The following is a 20449-nucleotide window of genomic DNA, read 5'->3' as shown; positions in this document are numbered from 1 at the left end:
GAATCAAAAAAAAAATAAAATAAAAATCTAAAATCGAAACAAATAAAATAAAAATTGAATAAAGTTTAAAATCAAAATTTGGTGTCTACAGTTTGCCCCTCTTTGTCTGAGTTTTGGAAAAACCTGAGACAAAGAAGTAGACACCAAATACTTACCTGTGTCTTTGGCTGCAGCTGCTCGAATGACTGTCATTATTGAAACGAGGACTGACCTCTTTAATGAAACTTTAAAATGGGAATTGACCCGAACAAGAAATTTAAAATCATGGGACTGACCCGAATAAAACGAAAATCATGGGACTGACCCGAATAAAATTTAAAATCAAGAGATGCACGCTAGTGGGACTGACCCACGGCTAGCGGCGGGGTAAAATGAAAGGCGCACTAGTGGGACTGACCCAACGGCTAGTGACGATGCAAAATGAAATGCACACTGGCGGGACTAACCCATGCTCCAATGGCTGTGAAAATGAAATGCTTACTGGCGGGACTGACCCACGTTCCAATGGTAGTAAAATGAAATGCTCACTGGCGGGACTAACCTCACGCTCCAGTGGCTGTGAAAATGAAATGCTCACTGGCGGGACTAACCTCACGTTCCAGTAGCGGTGAAAATGAAATGCACACTGGCGGGACTAACCCACGCTCCAGTAGCTGTGAAAATGAAATGCACACTGGCGGGACTAACCCACGCTCCAGTGGTAATATAAATGGAATACCTTGACAATCGGACAGTGGAATCAAACCCGAGCCTGCCGTGATAACTGGTCGGTCAGTGGGATAACACCCGAGCCTGCCGAGGTAACCGGTCGGTCAGTGGGATTAAACCCGAGCCTGCCGAGGTCGGAGGGATAAAACCCATGCCCAACGAAAATAAAAGCGGTCCCAATGTGATAGAGGCTAAACACACACGTTAGTGAGATAAATTCGATGCTAACGGTGGTAGAGTAGAATAAAACGCACACGTTAGTGAGATAGACTCGATGCTAACGGTGGTGGAATGAAAATACACGCGTTAGTGAGATAGACTCGATGCTAACGGTGGTGGAATGAAAACGCACGCGTTAGTGCGATAGACTCGATGCTAACGGTGGTGGAATGAATTAAGGGTGGTTGTCAAGAAAAGGGGTAGAAGGGTGCGCGGCATATGCTGAAACTTCGCGCACAAGAAATTTTGATTTTTGATTTTTGATTTTTTGATGATTTTTTTTTTGAAAGAGAATCTCTTCAAAAATAATTTGCCCTAGTGTGGGGTCTTTTTCTTTCTTTCTTCTTGTTTCTCTTTTTCCATTATCGGCCTTCCACATCATTGGATGCTTCTTCATTATGTTCAGCCATGAATACCTGCACAGGGGCTTACCGAAATACAATATGCACTTAAATTTCTTATTTTGAAAATTAATGCAACTACTACTCATGAAAAGAGCAGCGTGATTGATTCGAAATCCTCAAATGTATTGTAAAAAATTTGCCTCGGTATGGGCTTATTTTGTGAAATGTCACAAATAAAAGAATTTGCCCCAGTTTGGGCCTATTTTGCAAAATCTCTCAAATGAAAATTTGCCCAATGTGGGCCCATTTAATTGCAAAGATTTGTTCGGATGACTCTCCATTTATTTGAACATATTAAGAAACTATGTTTTCTAACAGAAAATTTCATGATGAATTTATCAAAATAATACCAAATTACAAATGATTCTTTCCTCATTTTAGCATTGATGCTTAGGGTAAAGGGTCACCACTTCTTGTTAGCTCATCCTTCAGGACTAATCAAGTAGGTGTTATTTCTGCTTTTGAGGTGGCTAAGGAAAATGAGAAATCAAGATTTGTCTTGTTCTTATGCCCAAATTTGTTTGTAATCCATTCAACATCATATCTTAGTGAAAGCAAATAGTATGTCACCCCTATTTCTTAAGAAAATTTAGTCAACATAGATGCTTTGAGCCTGCAATATATGGGTAGAAACGATGTGGAATCAGGTTATACCCTTTTGATCACAAATGATTGAGAGATTCCTTAGAAGCATAATCCTCACTTTGAGTTGTCATGAGAGATAAGTCAACGATGGACTTTATGAGCTTGTAATGTGGCTTGAAAACGATAGTTAAAGAATAAGACTTTCAAGGACATTGCACCGAAGATCGCATTTCCAAAAATTGGCCCAATTTGAATTCGAAGATTTTCGACTTTTATCACCACTCAACAGGGAATTCACTATCGAAATTTCTTTTGCATTTACTTTTCTCACTTTCTCTCTCTTCTTTCCTCAAAGGTGTCCCGCGGGTTTTCATATGATGAACACTGTCCACCTCACAGCTAATCAATGCAGAAATACATTTAAAAAAATTCTTGGCATCAGTATAGGAGCATCACCTGCCAATTAGAAAATTTCTTGACAGAGATATGGCAAAGAACAGAAGTCAGGGCTTCCGACTTTTGTAATGGGGTCAGGTGGGGTGCTTAGAAAGGTTAGGGCTTGAAAGCAAATTTTCTGAAAATGGTTTAAATGACCTGAGATCGCATTATTGTATCAACCCTTTTCTTAGGGTTAAATCAGAACGTGCCCCAGTTGATTCTCAATTGAGGCACTTTTTCCTTTCATTTGTTTTTTTTTTCTCGACCTCTTGCCATTCTTTTGAATTTTCAAAATTTGCCCAGTCTATTTTTGAACTGAGGTTCTCTTTTCTTCTTTTGCCCTTTTGCTTTTGTTGTTTTTCACCTCTTGAGACTTTTCTTTCTTTTTTCAACTCAAACTTGCCCCCAGTGTGGGGTCTGCGATTCTCAGGGGTTGCCAAACGAAATATTTTATTCTGAAGGCTCAAAAGGGGTAACTAGGGATAGAATGTTGGATTGGAAAAGAAGAGGGCCTGACTTGTATTCCGTTCCTTACATTAGCTCTGAAAGGAAACTTTCATTAATGCGAAATTTTTTTTGCATGCATCTGAATTAATTGACTGAGGAAAACTTCTGTTCATCCATATCTGTGAAACATAAGGGATTTGCGGACACTCCTTCTTCTTTTTCTTTTCTTCTTCTTTTTTCAAAATTGAAGCCCAGGTAGAACCAAATTTTTCCCATTTAGGGTTCTCTCTTTTTGGTTTCAGCATTTTTTCTTTTTTCCTTTCCCCTTTCTTTCGAAAAAAATCTCCAATCTCCTTCCCCAAGGTGGGGTGCGATCATAAGTGCCTTTGAAAAGAACCACCCATTTTAGCTCAAACGAGGATGCAAGGGATAAATATTGTTTAGGTTGTAGAAACGATGGCCAAAGTATCATTCTTACACTTCATGACAACCAAAGTAATGAAATGCTCATTGAGAATCCATTCCCTTTTTTGATATTTGAAAATTTTCCAATGTAGGGCAGTGATCATTAAGGCTCTTATTTGAAACGAATTTATTCTTTCAAAGGCTCAAATGGGAGAGCAAATGATAAAATTTGTATGGATAGAGAATCGAACGCTTGAAATATCATTCCAAATTTTCAAAATAAACAAAGATAATGCACCATTTTGCTTTCACTTAGATGTGAATTGAATATAATTAGACACAGTGAACATTTTTCAAGCAAGGATTGCCCCAATTTGCAATTTATCAATCAATGTGACTGATTTTATTTTGGGGTTAAGTGAAGGAGAAAAAGTATCTGATAGGGTCCTTTTGAGTGACTGTTCACCCTTTTTATTCTGAGCACTTTTATTGTATAGCTCGGATCCCCAATCAAGTGTACGTAAGGATTTCAGAAAGCATACATTTGTGAATTTCAGGCTGGAAGTTGAGAAATTCTCAATTTGGTCTTATTTCTTAAAATTCATCATGAAATCTCCGAAAAAATAAAGAATGAAATGTACATGAATATACATAAAACAATAATTGTCCAAAACTTTATTGCTGAAAAAGTTTACAACAAAATTTCTCGTTCAATTATAATACAAATGAGAAGAGAAAACTTCTAAAAAGCTTCACATATATACATTTTTGTCTCCCTTTCTTTTTGAACAAAATGTATCAACAAATCAAATAAACAGAATTTGCCTTTGAAAAACAATTATAAAGTCTCTCAGAGGCTTTAGCCTAGCGCTTTCGGATAGATCTTTCATGTTTTCATTGCAAGGCTTGCCCAAGAATCAAGTGATACTTGAAATTTTCAAATTAAAATATTTACACCTCATTAAAACATTTTATGAATGCAGGGGAGGGGGAAAAAATAAAAGAAAAATAACCAGAGTTAGTAAGCAAGACTGCAAAATGAGTATGCATGTCCTATGGGGGAACCCTTTTATGCTAAGGGTAGGCCTAGCATGAAAATGCAATCCTCTGGGGTAGGCACCATACATTACCTGATGAATCCGATCAACTGATCGAGTGAAAAAAGATGTTTTGAAAAAATTTGGCCAATTGAAATGAGAAAAGGACATCTGTCCAAAAGATGAGAACAAAGTCCGAATGGATTGCTTGCTTTGATCAACACAAAATGATGCGTAAAAGATATTGCAATGTCTCGATTAATTTATTCAGTGAACCTTAGACTTATTGATGATCTATTCAAAAAAATCGACCGGATCACCCTAAAAAGGGTAAATTGGACAAATGAATTGAATGAAATTGCTGATTTTTTCAAAAATCGACCAGATCATCCTAAAAAGGGTAAATTGGACAAATGAAATTGCTGATTTATTCAAAAATCGACCAGATCACCCTAAAAAGGGTAAATTGGACAAATGAATTGAATGAAATTGCTGATTTATTCAAAATCGATTCGATTGCCCTAAAAATGATAAATTGGACAAATGAATTGAATGAAATTTGATTTATTCAAAATCGATTCGATTGCCCTAAAAATGATAAATTGGACAAATGAATTGAATGAAATTTGATTTATTCAAAATCGATTCGATTGCCCTAAAAATGAGTGAATTGGCCAAATGAATGAAATGAAGTTATGATTTATTCACATTTGATTGATTGAGTGAATTAACAAAATGGATTGGATGAAATTAAGGAATAAAATGATCCAATGGATTGAATGAAATTGATAGTAAAAAATCGATTGAATCATAGCAATGCATTAGTCTATGAGCCTCCCAAAAATCAAAATTTGGCCTCAATACATTTATCGTTTCAACAAGGAGGAATTACTTGTGAATTTCTTCAAATTAGTGTCCTTTACGCAAGGGATTTTTACCAATTTTTGATAAAGTGACCAAAAAGTGATAATTAGCTGCTCATATTCTAATGTGCAAAAAATTGCTGCCGTCTTTAAAAAGATCAGATCCTACCTTACCTCGTGCACTACCCCTTTGGATGGTACAAGAAATGTAAACGTGCAAGTCTCATTGGATTATATATCCGATACACACAGGGCGGTTTATTCCTAGTACGGGATCCCCTATGTGGCATTCCCTTCTAAGGTGGATGCATGATGCTATTTATTAAAGCGATGTAAATATGTGACAAATATAGCCTAAGGGACATAAATAATGCATTGGGGGGAAAAGGTCTAAAATGAAATGTACTTGTTGAAAATTAAGTGTAAAAATTGAAATTTAAACATGTGAGTTATCTAGTGGGTAAGTCACTAAAAGAGTGCCAAAGAGGCCTCTTATTGCTAAGGCACATGAATGCAAGCCAAGAAAACAAAAAATGGTTAGTGCAATTGATAGTACACATAACATATTGGGAACAATTAAGAAAAGAAATACAATAAAAGCAAGTAAAAGGGGTGGAACCCCTTCCCTCGTGCCTAATGAGCTTAAAAAAGGTGAGGCTGACTCTAACCTAGGAAAATTCCAACATGAATGCATGAGGCTGGGGCTCACTAATGCGACTAGACTCGATAAGGTCTAAAAAGGTCCCCAAGCCTTCAGACCTAAGGGAATGGGTCATCAATCCCAAGACCCTCGGTCGGTGGCTCGAGCGATCCCCTAGGTATTGCTATGGGCACAGGGCACACCATCCACATACCTAGAGAAATCATTCCTAGTCCTACAAGGCGGTGTGGGAAAGAGCCCACGAAAATAAAATAAAATGGGATAACAGTAAATAAACGTGCACGTATGAGGTGTTCCCTATTTTGAGGGAATGGGTTGAGAACCAACGCGAGACTCTAAAGGTGACACACACCCCCCCCAAATGCAATGCAAAGCGCGAAACACAAAAAAACCATTCATCCATCAAAGCAATCATACACAAATGTGAGGTCGTGAGTTGATACGCGCGAATATGCAAAAAATCCTAAAAAAAAGGAAAATGCAACCCTAACATCCAAATGCGATATATGAAAAATGTTAAAAGAAGAAAAAGGTTGACTAAATCGAATGCTCGGACTCTCTAAGTCCCCAGTGGAGTCGCCAACTGTCGCGCCCCATTTTTTGAAACAAAGAAGAATAAAAACGAATTTGGAAAAAATGGCTTTTTGAATCAATTTTTATTGAAAAATAAATTTTTGATTAAAAATGAAAAACTTGGGTCTAAATGGGACTTGTAATTGCGACGATTTGACCCAAAATATAGTTTCAAAAGGATTTTTGATTGAAAATGGAGTCGCCACTTGGTATAGGGTTAAGGTGTACCAAGTCACCTAAAATGAATTTTTAAAAGAAAAGTGGAAAAACCCTTTTTAAACGACTCCAAGGCTACGCAAATCAAAGAAAAAGGTTCGTGAGTCACATTTGAAGAAAGGGAAGGCAAGGATAAGTATCCAAAGCACCCCTTCGATCTAGCCAAGGTTAGTTGCGCGATTTAGTCAAAAATTTTTCTTATTTAACCTAAAAATTTATCGCATTTTGGATGTACTATATGAATGCAAACCCTAGACCTAGGGGGTATCGAGGGGTCGAAATTTCTCTTCAAAGCTTACTTGGTACCAATCACATTAATTGTGACGCCCAATCAAGATTCTTTGAAGAAGTCACTAATAATGCAAGACATGAGACTCTAAAGAAAGAAAAAAGTAAAGAAAATATAATAATATACAAATGTGTATGTCCTAAGGGAATGCATCATAATGGGTGCGGGGAATTTTATACTCGTGACTTCAATGTTCCCTTTAATAGAGAGAATACGAGCGTGCTAAGGCTAGAAAAGCCAAACTCGTCCATATCCCATATCCAAGGGGTTATTTCCCTATCTAATCAAGCAAAAATGCACTAATCTACCCCCCTAATTTCCTAAATGAGATGCAATATCTAAGTGTTGTATACATAGGGGTAAGGGATATTTTATTAGGGAAAATATTATGTGAAAATGATAAAAATCCTAAAAATAGAAAAAATATGCATGAAGTGGAATGTAATCATACAAACATGACCTAACGCTTAAGGGGCTCCTAAGGGTCTAGCGTTGGACTAGCCCATGTCTATGAGTTCTCACTAGACTAGTGGAAAATGGGATAATAAGCCACAACTAGCGTTGGACTAGTGTGGTGACGTGCATTCATCCATCATATTCATTTACGACTATAGAAAGCAAGTAGACATGCCAATCACCTATAAACACGTAGCACATAACACTTAGCATGCTCGACTAAATGCAAGAGCCTAATAAAGCAAATTAACACATAACAACAAGCATGCAAATAATCACACAAAGCAAGAAGAGAAAGCGAATAAAAACCTAACTATTACATTTGAATGGGGGCCTACTATCTAAGGGGAAGACTTAGAAAAGTAAATCCTAACTATTACATTGGCTAACTAAAACAAATGGGGAAGAGGAAAAATGAACAAAAATGCTCTCCAAGCCCTATCTATTACAAGCCAAGATGTGTACACATACCCCATAAAAGAATAACTTAATAAAAGCAAAAGTAAATGAAATAAATAAAAGGAATTAAAGAAAGGCAAGGAAAGCAAAGTAGACATGCAATTCTCACTTAACACGTTGGATCACATAGAGGAGAGACAAAAAAAAAAGGGATAAAAGAAACTATACCTCCCTTGAATTGGAGTCCTAATGGAGTGAGACCACTTATTTACCCTCCAAAATAAAAGAAAGGGTCAAGGCACCACTTTAATTAATAAAGAATCACAAAAGATAAAATAAACATGAAATTGAATCAATTAAATCATATAAACAACCCACATTCAAGAGGTCAAAAGAAGAAAGGACTTGATTGCAAAAATTAACAAAGTTGTGGGGTCAAAATTAAAGAAAAAATAAAGTTTAAGGGCCTATTTGCAATTAATTTAGGGACCCAATTGAAAGTAATGAAAGCTTGCAGGGCCATAGCAAAATTAAAGAGAAGTACAGGGACTGATCTGCGAATTCATTTCTCTGGCTTCGTAATGGATTAAACCACTGGCTATTTTATTTATTTGTTTATGCCCAAAGATCATTCGGCCCAATCGGAAGTCCAAGGAAAACAATCTGGCTAGCCCATCATTTTCACTAATCTAGCTCATACAAAATTAAGGGCCTCAAGTTTCCAAGCCCAAATCATAAACCCAGAAGAAGCAAACCAAAATCCATTAGTCCAACCCAACTAAGTATTATTACCCAAAAATCTAAACCATAACTAAAACCCAACAAGAGTAGTAAATTAACTAAAATTATTAAGCCACAATTATGATCTAAATCCCCGAATTAATTTATCCCAAAAAGTCACATAAAATGGGCAAACATAGGATTAAGCTTAAGAGGGCGAAATTAGTTCAGCTTTTCCAATTTTTGGGGTCACCTTAGAACAGGGGGAAACTTGAGGGGTTCATATGCAACAAAAACAGGGATCTAATTGAAGGAATTACAACAGTTTCGGGGGGGGGGCAAATTATGAAGTTCAAAACTCTTGGGGTTATATTCCAGAGGAAGCAAAAATGTATGGGCTGAGAATGCAATTTTTAGACAATTGATTGTCTTCTCCAACGAGCTTAACATCAGTTTAGCATTTTAGATCCCTTTTTGGTCAGCAATACCAGAACATCTGGTTTCAATTCCAATTATTTCCAACAATCAATGAAACTCCAACAACACTCCCTCTCACAACATCTATTCGGATTCAAGCATAGAGATATGAGAATTCATACGTAAAATGCGGGCGAAATCCTCTTCAAATAGAATGTTCATTCGGGCATTTTAATAAACAGCAAATGGGCATGAAAAAATTCAACAGATTTTTGCTCAATTTATGTTGTAACTGGCCCCAAAATTATCAGAAACACACAAGGTTTCAATCCAATCAACCCGCGAACATGTATATTCAAGATCATGTATGATCACAGAAACATTATTAGGAACCAATCTTCGAAATACATGTCTCTGAATTTTCAAGAGTCTATGCTTAGAAAAGGGAAAAGGAAAAAGAAAAGGGTTGCTTACAGCTCCCTCTTGAGCGGTGGTGACTTGCTGATGGCGGTGGAGGATTCCATCGAAATGGTAGCTGCGAAAAATTCTGGAGCGGCCAGCAAGATGCAATTCCTCCGCTCAGTTTTTCTGCTTGCCCGAAATTCCTTTTCTTCTTGCTCGGTTTTTTGCAACTCCCTTTTCTTGCTCTGTTTCTGTTTGCAGCCGCGGCCCTTTTCTCTATTTTTCCTTGGCTTTTAACCAATTCTTTTCCTCACTTAGTTCCTCCAGCCCGCAGCCTTTTGCTTTTTCCTTGTTTTCCCTTTTCCTCCCCTGCCGAAACCTCCCATGTTTTTCCTTTTGTTGCTCTGTTCTTTTTTCAGTTCTCTTCTTCAACCAAGAGCCTCCCTCTCTGTTTTTTTTTTTTTGTTTTCCCCCAAAAGGTCTCCGCCGCCACCTTCTTTTTCTTCCCTTATTTTTTTTACTCTTTCTCGCTCGTTTTTCTCTTCCCGGAAAACCTCCCCCAATCTTTTCAGATTTTCCCTTTTGATCTTGCTCTCTGTGTTTTTCCAGCCCCTTCGTCTACTGCCAACTTCTCTCTGCTCTCTCTCCTCTGCTGCGGCCCTCTCATCTGTGGCTTCCTCAATCCTTTTTTTTTTTTTTTTAAGCTAAACAAGTGTCCCCCTAAATGTTGTGTTGTCAAAATAAGCAAAGGGACACTTGTCCCCCAAATTCCTTAACCACTTGTCTAACCGTCCCTAATACACTTTTCCCTTTTTTTTTTCTTTTTTTTTCCGAAAATTTGGTGCAAAAAACCCTTAACTCAATTAAAATAAAACAGGGGACACGAATCAAAACAAAAATAAAATAAAAATCTAAAATCGAAACAAATAAAATAAAAATTGAATAAAGTTTAAAATCAAAATTTGGTGTCTACACCTAGGTTTAAATTTTTTATCTCATTTCCTCTGCCTCGACCACCGCTCCTATTCTCATTAAACAACCATCCCTGCCAAGTCTTCTTTCCCTTGCAAAAGTTTTTCCCCTTTCTATCGTGAGCATCTATCCTTTCCTATGGGCAAAGAATAAGGAAATAAAAGTCTAGACTACAAACGTTAGTGGTGAAGTAGAAAATTTGCCTGTTGAATCAGCAACTGCATAGTGCATGTTTTACAGAGAATGTAATTGAATTAGTATTAAAAATGTACTTAGGTCAAATTTGTCAATTCTAAAATCTTTTTGTTCATAAATATTCTGTACAAAATAAAGTACACAGGAATCATGTGAATTTCTTTCTAGAAGCTGACATATCAAACTTAGCACTTAAACTTCTCATTGCACTCAAAAGCAATAGAGAACAAGAGGTTCAGGAAATGAGGAGGAGTGATGTGAAATCAGAATATCTTCGTCATTGTAGTCCCTTAGGCAATAGGAGCCTTGCCTGCTATCGCATAAGGAATAGTGGCAATTTTGGAAAATACAGCAAATCATTAAAAGACGATGAGAATTTTTGTCGAAAGGGTTGTTCCCAGAGATGTACACTTCTGCAGTTTCAAAGTTACACTTACCTAGTGAGGTGATCTTTTGAAATCATGGTAAGGTGGCCTCTATCTCAGAAAGACATGGGGAATGACGCATCAAGCACGACTGGCCAAGGGGGTCTAAGACTCCAAATATATTTTTTCTCAAGTAAAATGCTAAGTTTGTGCAATAACATGGTAAGCTATAGTCATGTATAAAATTTAAATTTTTATTGCACAAACTTACCCTTTGTCTCCTAAAATTTACTATTACTCTTAAGGATTTTTCTAATGGATGCTCAGTAGGTACTTGTTAACATACCTAAATTATATATAAGTTATGATGTTGATACACAGAGTTACAATTAATGCACTCTCCCCCCGGCCTCTCGTATTTAGACATTTTCACGAGTTAGCTAACGCCTAAAAGTCTAAACCCACTATAATTGAGTGCTTATTGGATACCTATTAGCCGAACCATTACTGCTAGCGAATCCAGTTATATGTAAATTTCTCAAATAAAGTAATAAGTTTGTGCAATAAACAGTAAGTTTTAGTCATTCATAAAATTTACCATTTTACTACATAAACTTACCATTCATCTTCCAAAACTTACTATTATTCAGTCGAACTTACTTATCTAGTTATTTGTAAGTTTCTCAAACAAAATGGTAAGTTTTTAAAATTTAGTAAGTTTTTATCACTCATTAAATTGTCTATTTTATTATGCAAACTTACTATTTGACTTCCAAAACTTACCATTGTAAAAATTATAACTTACTATATATTTCCTCGTAGAAATTAAAAATTTTGATAAAAATTGAAAACCAAAATGATCATGTCGGATTCCTAAAAAAATTTCATGTTCAATTATTTGACATTTTCATTTGAAAAATAAGTCAAACCATTTATTAAGTTAAAGATATGGTACCACAACAAAGGGAAATGGCACAAAGTTGTTGGGGTCAGTAACTACCGTATTTTTTTCCTATGTCACGGTTGGGTCAGAGTCGTTTGACGTAAAACTAGGTAAGACTCGTTTATAGAAACCTTTGGTACAACATTTTTAAGCTTCACCTTCCATATTTGATTCTTACTAAAAATTAAGTTGCAAGAAGTTTCCATATCCGGTGTTACAGTGACTGTGCGAAATTGGGAACGTGGAATGAAATGGCAACACTGTGTACTAAGGTTCGACATTGTAGCGTCTTTGTTTCTTTAAACTTATTATCTAAGCGTTGCTGCTTCTTTTCTTCTCCTATCAAGAAATCTTGGTAAATTGAATCTATTGTACATGACAAAGTCGTCAAAGAATGGAAGTCAGGGGTGAAGAACACTTTTACTTCCTCGTCTGGAATCCATCCAAAGGATGAACCATACGAATGGATGACTAGTTCATAGTATGACCCCAATACGAGGTAGTATGAAGAGTACAGCAGAAAGCCGGAGGATTCAGGCTTGGAATAGGATTCAGAGTCTGATGAGAAGTCTCCGGAGGTGAAATGGGAGGCAGACTATGATGAGAATAAGCATGTTTACTACGACCAAGGGATGGATATTGCAGTTGGTCGAGCCGGATAGTGAAACTGAGGAGGAAGAGCAGAAGCAAAAGGCTCCAGAGGAGTCTGCCCATAATAGTTATTGGGGGAATCAGCAAACTACGCACCATGGGAATTGAGAGGTGTCGCCCCATTTTTGAAAATAAAAATAAATAAATGGCGTTTATGAAAAAATGAATTTTGATTCAATTTTTGATTGGAAAAAGATTTTTGGTTTAAAAGAAAAATAAGTAAAGAAAAATGATGAGGGCCTAAATGGGGTTTGAAAGTGCGACGATTTTGGCCCAAATTGATAGTTTAAAAAGGGTTTTATAAAAAAATCGGAGTCGTCACTTGGTATCGAGTTAAGGTGTAGCAATTCACCTAAAAATGAATTTTCTAAAGAAAAAAGTAGAAAACCCTTTTTAAATGACTCCTAGTCTATCAAAATAAAAAAAAAAAAGGTTCGGGAGTCACATTTGAAGAAAGGGAAGGCAAGGATAAAAATCCGAGTCACCCTTTCGACCTAACCAAGGCTAGTTGCATGATTCAGTCAAAGATTTCCTTATTTTAACCTAAGAATTTATCACATTTGGATGTACTATATGAATACAAACCCTAGGCCTAAGGGGGGTATTGGGGGGTCAAAATATCTCTTCAAAGTTTAATTGGTGCCAATCACATTAATTGTGATGCCCAATAGGTATTCTTTGAAGAAGTCACGAATAATGCAAAAATATGAGATTCTAAGAAAAGAAAGGAAAAAATAATTATATAAATACAAATATACATGACCTAAAGGAATCATCATGTCGGGTACGGGGGACTAGTGTTCGTGACTCAATTTTCCCTTTAATAGAGGGAATACGAGCGTGCTAAGGTTAGAAAGCCAAACTCGTCCATATCCTATATTTAAGGGGTTTTCCCTAATCTAATCAAGTAAATGCGCTACCCTAATTCTAATTCTTAAATAAAATGCAAGTCCAATATTATGTATCACACATAGGGATATATATATATATATATATAGGAAAATTTAGGATAAGGGGTATACATATAAGGGGAATATGGGGGAAAAATACATATATAAGGGAAGTATGGGATAAGAGTTATATGTATAAGGGGAACATGCAAAAAATGATAAAAGACCCTAGAAAGTGAAAAATATGCATGAAATGAAGTGATTTTATCACACAATCATGATCTAACGCTTAAAGGGCTCCTAAAGGTCTAGCATTGGACTAGCCCACACTTATGAATTTTCACTAGCATTGGACTAGTGGAAAATCGGAACAGAGGGGCCAGAACTAGTGTGGATTAGGGAAATGGCCCACAACTAGCGTTGGACTAGTGATGTGACGTCACACATTGATTATAACTAAACAAATAATATAAAACATAATAAAGCAAGTAAACACATAATATCACATAAACACATAACACATAATCATGATATCTAAATGTCAGACCCTAAGAAAGCGGTAACACATAACACATAAGCATGCAAAACATATCAAGCAAATAAAGCAAATAAGCCCAAACTATTACATTAGGGGGGGCCCTACTACAATCTAAAGGGGAAATGAAAATAAATAATTAAAATACCTAACTATTACAATTGTGGCATTTCATTGCCTTCCCAAATAATTACAAATTAAATTAAAATAAATAAACTAAATTAAAACAAATAAAGTGACTAAATAAAATAAGTAAAATAAAATAAAATAAAAAATATTCAAAAGCATGCAATTAATCACATAAAGTCACATAATTGCACATAGGGTCAAATAAAGTAAAAATAAAGGATAGAGTGTACCTCCCTTGAGTTGGGGCTCTAATGACACGAATTTACTTATTTACCCTCCAAAATAATAAAAAGGGGTCAAGGTATCACTTTAATTAACAATTACTTATATGAAACGAAAATTAAACACACAAATGAAAATTAAAGATGAAATGAAAATTAAACACAAAATGGAATGAGTTAAAGCATTTTATAAAAGAAATCATCTATATGCAAGAAATTAGAATAGAAAAGAACCTAATTGAAATGATTAAAAAATTCTAAGATGAGGTACTAAAAATGAAATAAATTAAAATTAAAGGCTTAATATGAAATCTATCAAAATTAAACTAAAATTCACAACAAATACATAAAAAAAAAACACTTTGCTACGCTTAAGCCACAAAACATCAAAATTCCACCAAAAATCTAATTAAAACCATAAATCTAAAAAAAAATTACTAAACCTTCAAATTCATCCTAAAGTTTATAAGAAATCTATCCAAAAAATCATGTTAAGACATATTAAGGAGAAAAGGCTTGTTAAGGGGATAAAAATTGATTAAGTTACTCAATTAGTTGGGCCATAGTAAAATAAGGGGAAGCTTAGGGGGTTAAGAGGCAATTTTTGAAAGTTTTCATGCAACTTTCATGCAAAGTTACGAAGCTTATGCTTCTGCAATTTCCAGCCCTTCTGCAATTTGCTTAAGAAGCCGAAGCATGCTTGTGAAACAATGCAAATAAGTCTATAGATTTACCCACCAAACCCCCCAGTGCCATGACCTCCAACTCATGTTGTTAACCTCAAACACAATCATCTATACCCCAAAAGATCTACTCAAAACAACCGAGCATAAAATGCAGCAACCACGAAGAAAACATTCTGCAACTGAAACCATTTAGCAGCCCACGTAGCTCAGGAAAATTTGAGACAGAACTTTAACATGCAAACGAGAGAAAGCTATGAAACTAGCAAACTTGAACTCATTCATGGGTTCATTTCTGCAATGTTTCAGCTTCTATATGCGCAGGAAGACAGCCATGAACATGAACTCAGAAGAAACATGTAAGCCTGTCTACTAAATCCACAAGACTCAAACCATTAACATGCCAAACTCTAATGCAACGTTTGCTGAAGATTCAACAACGGAAACCCAACAGGACATACGACAACAAAATGGGGAAAACACTTCTGTAATGGCAAAAAACTGTCTGCAACTTCTAATGCTTTGAGAATTCCGCAAATTTTCAGCTATGTTATCACTCAGATTTATTGCACAATCAATACAGGGAAGGAAGGAAAACCATGGCATGCCATCTTAACAAGAACCAAACCTTCTAGCAAGAACATCAACTACCCCAAATCTGGTAAACAAAATTTCCAGGACAAGAACATGCAAATCGGGTCTGACCGCCACCAAAAGAAAAAAAAAAAAAGAGAAAAAAAAAATGCAGCAAGAGCTTCTCTGCAAGCACCTTCTGCTGCGAATTTGCAGCTTATTCCATATAGACAGCTATTCAAATAAAAACCCATCAATCAAACTCACACAAACCCCCACGTTCTTATCCCCCAAAACCCAAGTGAAGCCCACAAATTTCTTAACCAAAACAGAAGTATAACTCAAACTTCCTCAAATACAAACTCAGACATGAAACCGAAAGTGTTGGATGAAACGCTACAAAGGACAGATGGCTCTTGGGTTAAAACAAATTTTAGAAACCAAATGATGACAAAAGCAGACCTTCAGACATGGCTATGCCTGGAATATAGGTAAACAGCGAAGAAAAGAAACAACTTCAGCCTGTGAAATAAAGCATATTTTTGTGAACAATTTTCTTTTTCTGACAAATTTTAATACTAAAATGTCAAAAAAATAAAAATTAAGATACTAATGAGCCAAAATGAATAATAATTATCATTTAATCCATAAAAATGAAAATAATAATAGATAAAGCTAAATTAAAAATTTGGTATCTAAAATGCTAAAAAATGTCTAAAAACAAAATCATTAGATTAATAAATAAAAATAGATAATAATTATCAATAAAAATAAAAATAAAATGAAATAAAGATAAATTAAAATTTTGGTATCTACAACAGGATCACCAGCATGGACAAATGCAATATTCTTATAATCAGTGGGAAGAAACCTTTGCCCGTGAATATAATCAGCACATTTGTATTGGCTCTCCCAAGAATTCTAATTATGAGTATTGATGGAACAAAAGTTAATGTTTTCCTGTGATTCCATGTTCTATTTTTGGTAATTTTGGTTTTTTAGACTCTTTTGGTTGCTTAGATAAGTAAAATTTTGGTACTCAGAATGAGTATTTTGTGTGTGTGTGTGTGTGTGTATTTTTGGTGTGGTTTGTTTAGCAAGAACTTGATTCTATTATTTTTCACCTACAAGTTGGTCGTGCTTCAAATTGAGAGGTTTGCTTCGTTATTGTTACTATTAAAAATCATTAGTATTATCAAGCTCTTGAATTCACGGTCCTTGTGTTCTTGGAATATAAATTACATGATTTATTTTTCAATATGGGATGCGAACATCCTATAACACTATAACATCAAAATACATAATCTTATATCTGGACAAATTGAATCTTGTCTTTTCCACGATGAGCTTTTGAGTAAAAATGTGTTGCGTACTCCGAGTAGAGACACTCTTTATAGAGTGGTTCTTCTCCGGTGCTCTCAAGCACTTCTTCAAAAGGTCCGATAATTGCACAAGGTGTTGGACCTGCAAAAAATGGCATTGAAATCCTATTGTGATTTTTACTAACAGTCACAAAATGCTCGATACTCTTGTAGCGCCCATTGCTCATGATTTCTAGAGCATCACCAACATTTATCACTAAAGCTCCATTTATTGGAGCGACATGTATCCACGGATCACTTTCTGATTTCCGAACCCAAAGACCTCCGATCACACCTTGAGGAAGGATAGTGATAGTTGATGAGTCGGAGTGACGGCCTATGCCAATAGCAAGCTCAGGTTGGGGACATTTTGGATAATAATTTAAATTGACTCTTTTTGTCCCCATAAGCATTGAGTGTTTTGTTTCTTCAATCTCTTTCACATTCAACCGCTTCAGGAGGATTTTTAGTAACTTTTTAGTAAGTACTTCGCATGATTTTATATATTCCAACACTTCTTTCCTGAAACCCAACAAAAAGGACAACTTTATATAAGAATTATTAGGGCAATATCTAATAATATACTGCCAAATTGTGATTGTAAAATCTATATGAAAAATCATTTAGAAATTTACTTTTTTTGAAGTAAAGGAATCCAAATGAGTAAGTTCAAGAATCCAATACCATGAGAGGCAAAGAGGTAAAGTATATAGGAAAAGTTTCCATTCTATGTATAATACCTGCAAATTGGAGGCCAAAGCCCCAAGGCCTCTTCATCAGAAACATATGTAAATGTAAGTTTGTCATGCCACTCATGAATCTTCTCAATTTCTGGGAGAAAGCTTGTTCGAAGAGAAACATTTTTGCTTGGAGAGTTGTTTATGGTATATTTCAATTTCTCAGTTGGTGGCCATTCAAAGAATTCACGAGCTGCATTCCTTAAATTTGAAAGTACCTCAGTAGAAATCCCATGATTAACAAGTCGGATCAATCCCCATTCCTCCGCTGCATCACACACCATATTCTCAATGTTAGGGTCACTCCAATTTGATATATCGATCACGGGTACGTATTCTTCCAAAGTATTGTCAACATTGAACCGTTCTTCAAGTGGTTGAATGAATTCCTGTGGCAGAATTTCAAGGTCCATTTCAGACAGGCCCTTGACCCCATGACCTTCATTTATTAGTGCTTTGATATTATTTGAATTCAAAGCAATTGCCGTCTTTTTCGAATCGGCCATTGGAATTTATAAAGCTAGAATGGTACTCGTCACTAGCTTATCTGCAAATGAATAGTAATTGCTTCAGAAGTTGTAGATAGTCAAGTTTTAGTTATTAACAATGACCCATAGTGAATAATGATTAATCACCGGTGAGTCCCAAATGTAGCTGGAGTTATAACTCCATTGTAAAGTTATATTGCAAATCAATAAAAAGTGACATTTTCCCCAAAAAAAAAAAAAGCACCACAGCACTTACCAAACCGTCAATGTCTAAAAATGTCTGTTCCTTTTTCACTTGCAAGAGCCTATTTGGACCTGTTAAGAGACACACAAGTTAAAAAATAATAGTTAAAAAATATTAGTCATGACAAAAGCAGACCTTCAGACATGGCTATGCCTGGAATATAGGTAAACAGCGAAGAAAAGAAACAACTTCAGCCTGTGAAATGCAAGTGAACGCAAGAAAACAGCATGCTGTCTCTCATCTTTCGGCTACATTCACAGGCTATGAATTTCGGGGTTTTCATGTCAAGAGATTCAAACAAGTACCAAACTTTACTCTAGCAATCAAGCCACAGTATTTCAACATTTAAGCATGAGTAAGAGCCCAGAATCAATGGTTACGCAGACCAGGTTTCATATGGAATGGAAGTGGACAAGAAAGAAAAAAAAAAAAAAGAAAAGATTGAAGACTACCTATTCACCGCCTTTGGATCTGAAGCTCAGCTTGAGTTTGATGAAGAATCAACCCAGGCTTTGATGGAGAAACCTTGCCGTAGCTTTCTTACAACCTCAGCCGCAAAGTTCTTCCCTTTTCTCTTAGTTTCTCCTCTGCTTACTCTCAGTTACGAACCCTTGCTTGCTGTTTCTCCTCCTCTCTCAGCCCGTCACTGCCCCCAGCCCCGTATGGTCGTTTATTTATAGAATGTTGAACGCACGATTTGTGTTCACAAGGAATTCATGAAAAAACTGTCCTATGTCCCAGGACCTGCTCGGTGCATGCTGTTTGGCAGTCTTGTGAACGGTGAACCCATTAAAGTGACATGAGGAAGTTTTAGTAAGTCATCAATTCCTCAATAAAGGAGCCTTGTAACATCTGTAACCTGATTCCAACCATATAACGATATATATTTTTGTCTTCTAATTAAAAGATTATATGTTTAATATTTTTAATTAATGAAGTTTACTATACACTGTTTAAGAAAGCCTTTGAATAGTCTTAATTGAATCAATTCCACTCATGACGATCTCTGTCTTCTTGTTTAAATGGCCCACATTTGCTCATTGTGCTTGCATTTGCCTGCCCGGACGGTGATAGATACCTATTCAAGCGACCCACATTCTTTACATTGATTGATAATTTTGACACTCTAAAAATAAGGCCACTGCCGAAATAGCAGCAGCTTATAATTAAGCATGGATTGGTTGGGCATCAATGCCCCAAAAATATGCATGAATTTAGGTATCGCCATTTCCAAGGATTTTTGCCTTCCATTAATTGCTTTCTACAACAATCTGCTATACGTGTTCAGGATATCCATGGCCATGGAACTCTCTTACTACATCCTAGGGGATATAACAGTGACATACACAACCAACTTCATTACCCTCATTCCTATAGTACACCTTTCTCTTGTCAACAATGGTAAGGTGTTGGCATGTTAAATCAAGTCAAAAAAAAATTCTATATTATTATTTAACGGTGTTTTAGTTAAGTTAAAATTGTGGTAATTTTATTGGGATTAAGTTAGAGTAGTTTTATTCTTTGGAAATTAGTATTTTATTAGAAAATTTTTTGTTGTTGTAACACTACCAAATCATCTAATTAATAAATAGAGAGTTTTATTGTTATTGTCAGCTGAGGAGAGTAAAATTTGATGGTCTTGTTATTTTAGTGTGTGATTAATATATAATAGTTGGTATTATGAAATTTATCGCCTATATATTTTTTGATCAAAATTTTGGATTCTACATCTGGTATCAGAGCCCTAACTTCAAAAAATTGATCTTGGGGTGCTTATGAACATTGAAAATTTGTCCCAACCACGAGTTTAGTCTTGAGCGTCTCCTGATGTCAAAGTTGGAGCATAAGAATTGTAATAAAAAAAAATTAATTGATTGAGTTGGACCACAATTTTCGTCATGGAGTATCCAATTGGTAAAGATTGGACCATAAGATTGGTTCAGAAGAATTGTCAGATTGATTGCGGTGTTGCGACAAAGATAGGAGAAGAATCTTGAGTTGTGGTCACCAAAATCGTAAAGTGACGAGTTGTCAATGAATTGACATCAAATTATGGAATGAAAATAGTTTATCCAGAGGTTTGGATTATTTTACCTAGTCAAATATAAATTTGCCCGTGCAATATTAAAACAACAAAAACTTTTGAAGATGAAAAATTCAAATTGATATTAGGAAAATTTGCAAAGGAGATCACTCTTAGTGATTGTGTTGGATTAAATTCAA

General features: G+C 35.7%; 1 protein-coding gene and 1 long non-coding RNA gene across 2 annotated transcripts; both read right to left on the bottom strand.

Moving 5' to 3' along the window:
- Positions 1 to 6821: 6821 nt before the first annotated feature.
- Positions 6822 to 10015, bottom strand: LOC140038313 (uncharacterized). The gene is made up of 2 exons (XR_011842142.1): positions 9312 to 10015; positions 6822 to 7963 (listed from the first exon to the last, which is right to left on the bottom strand). It is a non-coding gene; the product is annotated as an uncharacterized lncRNA (long non-coding RNA).
- A 6687-nt stretch (positions 10016 to 16702) lies between these two features.
- LOC140038574 (bi-functional coumaroyl CoA and feruloyl CoA ortho-hydroxylase F6H2-1-1-like) lies at positions 16703 to 18000 on the bottom strand. The gene is made up of 2 exons (XM_072083960.1): positions 17498 to 18000; positions 16703 to 17279 (listed from the first exon to the last, which is right to left on the bottom strand). Exons 1-2 carry the CDS (start codon positions 17998 to 18000, stop codon positions 16703 to 16705), a joined length of 1080 nt encoding a protein of 359 aa, XP_071940061.1.
- Between the last annotated feature and the right edge of the window lie 2449 nt (positions 18001 to 20449).

The sequence above is a fragment of the Coffea arabica genome, chromosome 3e, assembly GCF_036785885.1.
Source record: "Coffea arabica cultivar ET-39 chromosome 3e, Coffea Arabica ET-39 HiFi, whole genome shotgun sequence".
In the NCBI taxonomy this organism is placed as follows: Eukaryota; Viridiplantae; Streptophyta; class Magnoliopsida; order Gentianales; family Rubiaceae; genus Coffea; species Coffea arabica.
The sequence above is the reverse complement of the archived record's forward strand: the minus strand, read 5'-3'. Positions and strand labels throughout refer to the sequence as shown.

Excerpts from the sequence above, each read along its gene's own strand:
- LOC140038574 (XM_072083960.1), bottom strand. The coding sequence starts at position 18,000 with ATGGCCGATTCGAAAAAGACGGCAATTGCTTTGAATTCAAATAATATC. Across the intron at positions 17,280-17,497 it reads CTTTGGCCTCCAATTTGCAG|GAAAGAAGTGTTGGAATATA; the intron begins GTATTATACATA and ends GTTGGGTTTCAG.